A 9,943-nucleotide genomic window follows, 5' to 3' on the forward strand; every position below is an offset into this window, starting at 1 on the left:
CAATAGTCTCATCGTTCCTAAGAATTGTTATAGGCCATTTAACCCAGACAATGACATAATTCTTACAAGCCACGGGTTGGAACCTTGAAGAAGCTGTTCTATGTCGGATTCAATGATGATGAAGACATTCACCCCCCTCTACCAGTGAGAGAGAGAGAGAGGTTGTGCGATGACTCTAATTGTCTTATAACCAGAATATGGGATCAAGGCAAAGCCATTTATCTGCTCTTGCTTCATTTTATTATCCTCCTCCTCTTAAGCTGATGTATCAAGGAACCTTTCACAAAGGAAAAGTTGAAGCATCTCTTTAAAACAAATGGCTTCTCCGTCAAAGACTTCAGCGCACATACAATTAATGGTTATGTTGATTGATTCGGTCATGGAGTGGAGTGGTTAAAGCAGAGATTTTGTTGGACTTTTCTCAAGGCTTTTCTAACGAAACCGTCAATGACGTCTTTAATGTTGTCCATTTTGGCCTTATGTTGGCCTTTTCTCCATAATTCAAGGTCGAAAATGACATTTTTTTTTAAAGTTTAGGGTCAAAATTGGCATTTTTCCCAAAGTTCAAGGGTCACTAGAGCCAAAAATCCATTTTTATATTAAATAATTTAAATTGATTTAATTATTATAATTATATATCAATATTTATATTGATTTTTTTAATAATATATAATATTAATTTGCCAAGATGATTAAGAGTTTCCTTAATCGGGTTGAAATTACCCTAACATATTAAAAATTCCATGAATCGAAAATGATGTGCTCAAAATCAATCTAATCAAACCACACTTGGTTTTATTGTGTTTGCTATTGGGTTACTCATAAATTCGAGTTCAAATCAGCCCCGAGGGATACACATACATGTGTGTAGGAATATAACTAAGCTACTACTTAAAAACTCAAGTCAAGTTCCTTAATTTTCCAATGTGGGACAAGTCTTAAAGGATGAAAAAACATGTCAAAATAGAGTTTTGGTGGAAATTTTAAAACCATTTTTCAAGTAAATGTGTAAATGTATTTTATTATATAATTAATCAATCAAACACCCATTGGATTTAATCTCTAATGAGATTAAAATCCAACACACGAAATTTTAGATATATTGACACTTAGCCAATGATGATCATAAATGACTAACACCATATTCACATATTTAACGAAGTTTTACTCTAAGCATCAATAATTTATTATCTTTTGGGGTGATAGTTTTCAAAGAGTGGTACTATAGAACTTAAAAACTATCACTATACATTTACAATTTGTGATAAATTCTTATTTAAGTCACTAATTGCAACGTTTATATAGAGCATTACTAAAATCTTTAAATTTTTTTCTTACAAACATTATTGAAATGTTACTATAGGATAAAAAGCTTGAACACACACATACACAAGCACACACACACACACATAATTTTAGATTTTTTGGTAAAAAATTTAGATAAAAATTTTAGAATGTATGGAAAAAATCTTAACTTCTCTTTCTTTCCCTTGTGCTCTTATTGACTCTGCACGACTCTCTCTGTGTCTCTCATTATTCTCCTCCTCACATTGTGTGTCCCTCACAACCAAAATTGCAAAACCCATATCTCTCCCTCTCGCTTTCTCAGTCAACCAATAGTTCTCCTTTTTTATTAGGGTTTGAACTTCTTTGGGCAAACTGCACAGGAGATGCGCTTTCTTTCTTTCTTCTTTTTCTATTTTTGACAGAGATATTGTTTCAGCTGAGGCAACAATTCTATTTGGATCAAAGTAGCTCAAAGTGAAGAATCCAGGTTTGCTCCTCAAACCAACCTCACATCATTTGCAACCACACATTGGGAATATCTCCTGTATTTATATTTTATCATTTATAGGAAGATACTCCCAATGCATGGTTGGGAGTTGGTGCCAAGAGCAAATTGAATTCCAAAGTGAAAGACGGATAATACCTTAGTCATTATTTAGGTTATTATTGCAAATAGCTTGATTGCCATTTTGTTTTCCAGATGTGAGAAGGCAAAAATACATTTGCAAAGCAATAGCCATCCTTATGTTATGTCGGGGTTTTAGTAGTGGCATCATGGAACAGTGCACAACCTAGGGAGGAAAATACATAGGCTATGTTTGGTTTGAAGGAAAAAGGTAGGGAAAGGAAGGGAAGACAAGAAAACCAATACAACCAAGCATAACCTTAGCTCCTATCAGGTTATAAGACATGTATACTACCATAGTCATTTTACACACTAATCTTAAAATTTAAGGGCTTATGTGTTTAGGATTTATAATTTAGATTTTAGAGGATTTAAGAGTTAAAGAGTCTAGATTTTAGGACTCAGGAGTTAAGATTTTAGTTAGGCTTTTGGAATTTAAGGTATAGATCTAAAAATCAAGAGGTTGCCTGACCACGATAGGAGTTAAGTATATATTGCCCTACTGGGAAAGGAGGACTTATATTGCATGGGAGAACCAATGTAGTGGATGGGGCATAGGTGGGTCATATGGATAGGCCGACCTTAGACCTGGGGTCAGCTCTCAAGATGTCATCTTCTTTGCCTTTTTTTTTCTATTTCTTCTATTTGATCTTTTATCCAATTAAAAACAAAAACAAAAACAAATTAGGCTTTGTTTAGATAAGTTTTTGTTTTTTAGCTTTGACTGTGAGAAACAAAATTGTGCCAAAAAGAATTTTGCATTTAATAAGACTTGCTTTTTAAAAGCATAACAATCTAAAGCCAAAGCACTTTTAAGCCCCAAAGCACAAGCCTAAAACTGGGGCTTTGTGCTTTTGGGCTTTGAAAGCACAATCTTGAAGCTTATTCAAACATAACCTTATATATTGCCGCATGGATTTACTTTCAAACCATAACAAGAGTGTCAGGTCATTAAAGCTATGTAGAATTCCTTAAAAACTTCCCCTCAACTCTATATCAAACTAACATAGCCTCAAAATTTTGAAAATTTCCCCAAAGGAATTAAAGTTATTCCAATGAAAATGATGCATGAGAAATACTACTGCAATAGTACTGTTGGCCTTATAAGTTCTTATTACAAACATGTCTTGAAGATCTGATGATTATATAAAACAGATCTCTATGATATGATGCATTATAGTTATAATAAAAAAACATATTAAATAACTAGAAATTAGAAACGTTTAAATTACTTTTTGTATGGAAGTAAATAGGAACTTGTTCAATTTTAACCCATCAAGGATTTATTTAAAAATCCAACACCTTATTATGCAAATTCAACTTTATTTTCTCCAATAAAAAATGTATGAAACAATGTGGGTTTTCTAAAATTCTTAAAATCCTTTTTGATCATTAATAGACAACCTTGAGGAAATTCTAACAGTCATGCCTCACAACTAGAAAAGAATATTAGTTTAATCTTAGGCAGCATATTTGGTTTGATAGAAAATAAGAGAGAAACAGAAGTCTGACTGAAAGTTCTTAGTAAATTTTGTGAAGTTTCTTAAAAACTATCTTTTAACCTTTTGTTCCTCTCTTATTTTTTATCCAATCGTAAGGCTGTGTTTGTTGCAATGCAAATAAATTTGTACTGATGCAAAATCATAGCAGTGCAAATGATTTGAGTGTAAATTCTGACCAATTGTTGTTTGATTTTTAGCTTATTTTGTTTGGTTACAGTACAAATGAAGTAAATTAAGACATGGAGCAGGATAAAATAAAATCCCAACCAAAATTAAACGAGAATTTGCACTCCCATGCATTTGTACTAATGCAAATAAAATTGCACTACAACCAAACACAGTCTAAAAAAATTCTAGTTTGATGCACACAGAATATTGTCAAATATGCCAAACATCAATAAAATAAAATCTTGCACTGTCAAAACCTGGCATATCTTTTTTTTTTTCTTGTCTTTTTTAAAGGGCATGCTCTTCCTTGTGAATCATGCATGCTGTTTATTATAATAATAGGATTACATAAAACAATTGATATCCATTTGAGTATACATATAAAATCACTTTGATGCGCAATATCTATAATATATAAAGCGGATGTTGGCTTTAATTTTAGTGTATGTCATAAAAATTAAATTTAATAATATAATATTAAATTATATCTTTACCCTTTAATGATACATGCCTTACACTAATATTTATCAAAACGAATAATATAATTATATAAATTAAAATGATTCAATATGATGATTTCTCATAAATTAATTATGTATAAACACAAAAGGATTTAGGATTATAGTGTCAAGGGGAATGCAATTATGTAACTATATACATGAAAGAGGGATGGATTATAGTGTTAAGGGAATTATGCTTAAGAAGGAAAGTTATATCCAAACACCCAAATACTTGACCAGAGAAATCTGATAGATGTAGCTTATATCTTATAACTTCTAATGGCATTTCACTTGTAGAAACCAAGGAAACCTATCAAATTCCATATTCAGTAGTACAATGCAGGGAAGAAAAACCTGCAACTGTCCAATAAATGAATATATTCTTGACCAAGAAAAGCGACTTGGGTAAGCATATTTTGGTTATTAGATAGGACAATGAAGGATGGTTTGGTAATTCCGTATGCCCCTCTACCCTGTTAGCATACGTGTCACATCATAATTGGTGGATCATTAGAAAATAGCAAGGAAAAGGATTACTAATCAAAGTGTATCTGGTCAACTGAGGGGTTTCCTTCATGTGATATGTTATAAACTACTTTTTTTTTTTTTTATTTACTTTATGTTTTAAAACTTCTAGATGCTTTATTCTAACTCCTTTTAACTGATTTTTACACTAAATTATTAAGCATATGAAAAGATCAAGGTAATTAATTTAAGAATATTTGACCAAAGAGCCACAAGAGCCCTATCGGGGGTTGTGCTTCTTTTGTATAAAATTGTTGGGACCAAACTTCTGATTTGGGCAATTGACAGATAGCTGGTTTCACACTTCCAAGTTTTTGCATTGAGTGGAGAGTGATTAGGGCACATCCATTTTTTGTTTTCTAAACGGACATATTCCTGATAACATGATTAAAAACAAAAAGCGGAAGTAAAAAAAACATGGAATTGCTTTTTGTCTTTTAAGAAATGCACCCTTAAAGTGAGTTAAAGGATTGGGTAAAAAATGGGATGTGCCCAAATCAGTTTCTATTGGATTCTGCCCAAATAAAGCCTTAATGAATCGTAGGGGTGGATTCGAGCTGAGTCGAACTGAGCCGAGCTGCATACTTGGTTATTCGAGTTCAGCTCACAGGAATAGTATCAGGTTCGAGCTTGAACTCGGTTTGGTTCATAGTTTGCAAGTTCAAGCTCGGCTTAGTTCAAGTTCAACTATAAGCCAAGTTTTCTTCTGAAAAATAAAAAATTATATGTATAAAATTATTTTTTTTTTTTGACATAAAATTAAGAATTATAAAAATTATTTACTATTATACATAAAAAATAAAATTATTTATTATATATTTATATGAATGTATCATGTATGTGTATATATATATATATGTATGTATGTATATATGTATTGTATATATATAATAAAATTATTTATTTAATATTAGACTTGCAAGTCGAACTTCACCGAGAGCCAAACCGAACTTGAATAGCTCCTGAAAGACTCGGCTCGTAACCACCCCTAATTGAATCCTCTCACATTCATGCCTTAGAAAGCCTAATTAGAGCGGTTTGGGATTTCTGTACTCCCATTCTGTACTTCCTTGATGTCTTCCCATTCAAGAAAAGACACCTGTCCTATTATAAGAACATTATAATATTCTCTATCCAATGTTAAGAGTTTTTTCTTTTTTTTTGGGTAATGTGCTAAGATAGTAGAGTACTGATATGGCATTGACCAAGAGAGAAAAAAAAAAAAAAGAAAATCCAGTACTAAAACCCATCGTTATAATGAAAAATTTTAATTTCTTCTGTGCAAACAAGCTGACAAACATGTTGGTGGAGGGATTTTCAAGAGGAGAATAAGAAACTGAATGCTGAAGTTATCTGTAATTTATTTTGTTGGTTAATTCATTTAACCAAAAGCACAGATATGTTAGTGGAGGTTATCGTGGGTGAATTTTCAGTTAGCCTAATTCACTAAAATAAGAAACATATTGCAGCAATACTGCCTCAAAACATGAAAATAGGGTTGTCAATGGGTAGGATCCATATGAGTTTGCCTTCACCCTAATCCAACCCTCCACGAATTTAACCTGAACCCAATTCAATCAAGTAATTAATTTAGGTTGGAGTTTAGTTTATGGGTTATAAGGCCTCAGTTCCTCCTCCATGATGAAAGACGAAAAACCAAATCAAACATAAAAAGAAATCTAAAGCTTCAACGTTATAGGCTTAGAAGTCATATCAAATTTAAAAAATACCCTTTATATATGTAGGGGTATCTGGTGTGGTGTGCTGAGACAGTAACACCCCTACCCAGCCCGAACCTTATTGGAGTTGAAAATCAAAACTATAACCTAACCCTACACCAAGTAAACCTGAACCTATAGCGTCAAGGCAAGATATGTTCATCGTTTCATTTAAGCTTAACCATTGACATCCCCATATAAAAATAAAAATCTGTCTAAGCTGATTGCCATCCACATGGCAACAGTAGAGAGAGTGACCTCTTCAATTTTCTTTTTTTTTTTTTCTTTTTAAATTAATGTCAACAAAATAGAGTCATCCATCTCCTAACTAGCTACAAGTCGAGTTGCCTGATTTAAAGAGTTACAACTATATCAGGTTCGGGTTCACAGAAAATCCTCAACCAAACCCTCAACTTCACATCAAAGTGAATGTGCCATATATAGCAGGAAGATAAGAAAGAAGAACACCCATTTTTTTTAAATTAAGGGAGCATTCTTTTTTTGGATTTTGAGAGGGAGGAAAGTTGGTTTATGGGATTTTGATTCCTATTGATCAAGAATCTCATATTCTTTTTTCAGATTTACATAGGGACCAGGGAAAGTTTATTTTCATGGGTGAATAAATAACTTTCCCACCTGAAAGAAAATTGCCAACACTTGAATGGATAAAAATGACCATTTCAATAATATATTTTTATGGCTAAAATGGTCATTGCCTTATTTATATGAGAAATAAAAGAACATGAGTAAATACACTTACCCGAATAAATCTTTTCTAAAAAATACTTAACTGGATAAATAAATTTCCCTGGATAAATAACTTACCGAAAAATGAACAGGGCCTAAAGAAAACCTTGAATCTACAAAGAGAACAGAAAAACTCAAAGAATTTTTTTTTTCAATTCACTGAATAGGAACTTGTGCAATGGTTTACTTATAAGCAATGCCTAGATTTTATTTTATTTTTTTGAAATAGTAAAACCCGTAATTAGACAGACTCTCTAAAACATTATATTTTAGTGAGAGAAGAATTTTTAATCAAACTAGAACTGAAAATGTGTGTAAACAACAAAGATAATAATTTATTACAAAAGAAAAATTCTTAGAAAAACCACTTTTGGAGGCCAAGACAATGGAGAATTGTGACTCAAAAACTGCAAATGAATTTCTTAGATAGATTTTTACCAGTTTTGATATATTATACATTAAAAATCAACAGTTTTGGTGATCAACAGTCTGTTGATCATAGACTTCTAAAAGCTTTTCAGCAACCTGTTATATGGGACGACTCATGTAGTTGGACAGGTGCTCCATCCTATGTGGGACCATACCAAAGTGGGACTGTGGGAGGACATGCAGACCATCAGTCCCCTCATCATCAACATCATCTACATCAAGAGTGGGACCCCGTTCCATCCTAACTTGACTGTTTGGATAAGAGGAAAACTTCCATCTCATCACCTCCCCTAGATGTTATTTTCACTAGCTAGTACAGGACATGTTCTGGTGCAGGAAAACATACAGGAAGGTACTTTTAATTTGAAACCCACTATCCAAGCAATGAGTTTTCAAAGCCAGCGTTTGATTGAGTGAATGAAATAAGCCATTCACATCTAAATAAACAAAAAACCGGGGCACAAGCCAAACGAAACTGCCGGTAGTAAGTCTACGCAAATCTCAATAAAATAATAGGACACCACGCGCCTCTGCTTTGTGCCCGTGGTAATAAACAATAACATATACAGATTAATAAACAAGGTGCCACGTCTATGCCCATCATTTCACGCCACCGATCTCTCCATAAATATCCTCTTCAGAAGGCGTGTGTCTTGCATACGCCTTCACTTCCTTTCCTCCATCCATTCATTCATGGTGATGGCTGCCATTGCTGGAGACCAACCAGTAGTCCTCAAGGACTCCAAATTGGTCGTCTGCAGCATTGATGTTCATGATGATGATGAGCACCAGAAAAACCAAGCTGATGGAGAGGAGGGATTCGACTACTCACAAAGAGCTCAGTGGCTTCGGGCCGCAGTGCTCGGAGCGAATGATGGGTTGGTCTCCACGGCATCTCTGATGATGGGGGTGGGTGCAGTTAAAACAGACGTCAAGGCCATGATCATCACTGGATTTGCTGGGCTGGTGGCGGGTGCATGCAGCATGGCCATAGGCGAGTATGTTTCAGTTTATTCGCAGTTGGACATCGAGCTGGCTCAGATCGAGAGAGATCAGAAGAGAGCGAGAGAGAGTGGGAAGAGCGAGGACGAAGAGAACAGCGAGAAAGAGAAACTGCCGAGCCCATTCCAGGCGGCTGCCGCTTCAACCCTGGCATTTGCGGTGGGAGCAGCGGTGCCGTTGCTGTCGGCATCGTTTATCAAAGAGTATAGAGTGAGGTTGGGGGTGGTGGCCGCAGTGTCTAGCTTGGCGTTGCTGGTATTTGGAGGGCTGGGTGCAGTGCTGGGGAGGGCACCGGTGGCCAGAGCTTGCTTGAGGGTACTAGTTGGAGGGTGGTTAGCCATGGCTATAACTTATGGCTTAACCAAATCCATTAACAATGCAATTTAATTATATTAGAACCTTTAGTTATTATTTTCTTGGTCTAGTACTTTATGTTGTAGATTTTTGAGATCAAGTTTACATAGATTGGAATTAATTCAGAAGAACATAAGTGATGTTTGTGTTGATGCTATACTGGTTAATTATATATATATATATATATATATGTTGTATCTTTTTATTCAGTGCTTAATTAATAGAAATCTCTCTTTTAGATCGATCTCTAAAATAAGATTTATAAAGAAATGGAGAGTGGGGAGGAATAAGATGCAAAAGCTGGCATTGATATTTCATTTATGAGAAAGCATTATAACCTGTGAACACTTGTTTTCTTTGGCTATGCTCCATTTGGTTGCCAAGACAAATTTCCAAAGTGAAACTAATGCTGCGTTTGATTTTATACACAAGAAGATACAAACAGAAAGTAGAGGGGAAGTTTAGAACTTCCTCTCTGTCAACTTTAATTTGTTTCTCTCTTAAATTTATATTCAATAACAAACAGCTGGGTCACAGCCTAAAACTTAGATCTCTACCCACATGACATCGCAGCCCATATGGGGAATATCTCCCGTGCAGTACAACCTAAAATTATGCATGCGGAGATGTTCCCAATTCACGGCTGTAGTATCTTGTGAGTAGAGATTCAGATGTCTACAATATGGGGAACATCTACCCACATCTGTCTACTGTGTATCAGGAACATCTTCCCATGCATAATAACATACAAATTATAAAGGATGTTCCTTGTATGTTGCTGCAATGTCATGTGGGTAGAGTTAGGAAATCCAAACCATGGTTTTTAAAACCGGATAGTCGGATTAGAAAAATCGAGAACCGGTTAAGTAATTGATTTTGTTTTATCCCATAATCGTTATTTTGTTAAAAACCGTTGATTTTGTCAATAAATCATTGACTTGGGCAGTTGAATCATTCAAACCATCCAACAGTTTGGCCGTTTTTATTTTTTTATTAGAACAGACCATCCATTCAGTTCAAACAATCGGACCATTCGACCCGAGAACAAGACCCCTGACTAGTTTATTGTCCGATTCAGTTTTAAAA

General features: G+C 34.4%; 1 protein-coding gene across 2 annotated transcripts; it reads left to right on the forward strand.

Moving 5' to 3' along the window:
• The first annotated feature begins 2,824 nt into the window (after positions 1–2,824).
• On the forward strand, positions 2,825–8,998 carry LOC148845561 (vacuolar iron transporter homolog 3-like). Of its 2 annotated transcripts, none has more exons than XM_088955826.1 (2): positions 2,825–2,859; positions 8,263–8,998. In XM_088955826.1, the coding sequence occupies exons 1-2, from the start codon at positions 2,825–2,827 to the stop codon at positions 8,888–8,890; spliced, it is 663 nt and encodes a 220-aa protein (XP_088811952.1). In that variant the 3' UTR covers positions 8,891–8,998. The 2 variants fall into 2 exon arrangements, with proteins under 2 accessions (XP_088811952.1, XP_088811953.1); XM_088955827.1 differs by lacking the exon at positions 2,825–2,859 and adding an exon at positions 3,546–3,578 and having other exon boundaries at positions 8,294–8,998.
• The last annotated feature ends 945 nt before the right edge of the window (positions 8,999–9,943 follow it).

This window comes from Nelumbo lutea, chromosome 7, assembly GCF_056320005.1.
Source record: "Nelumbo lutea isolate HS-2025 chromosome 7, American lotus-T2T, whole genome shotgun sequence".
Lineage (NCBI taxonomy): Eukaryota > Viridiplantae > Streptophyta > Magnoliopsida > Proteales > Nelumbonaceae > Nelumbo > Nelumbo lutea.

Coding starts and splice junctions, on each gene's coding strand:
- LOC148845561 (XM_088955826.1), top strand. CDS start 2,825: ATGGATTTACTTTCAAACCATAACAAGAGTGTCAG. Junction 2,860..8,262: donor AACCATAACAAGAGTGTCAG/GTCATTAAAGCT, acceptor GGTCGTCTGCAG/CATTGATGTTCATGATGATG.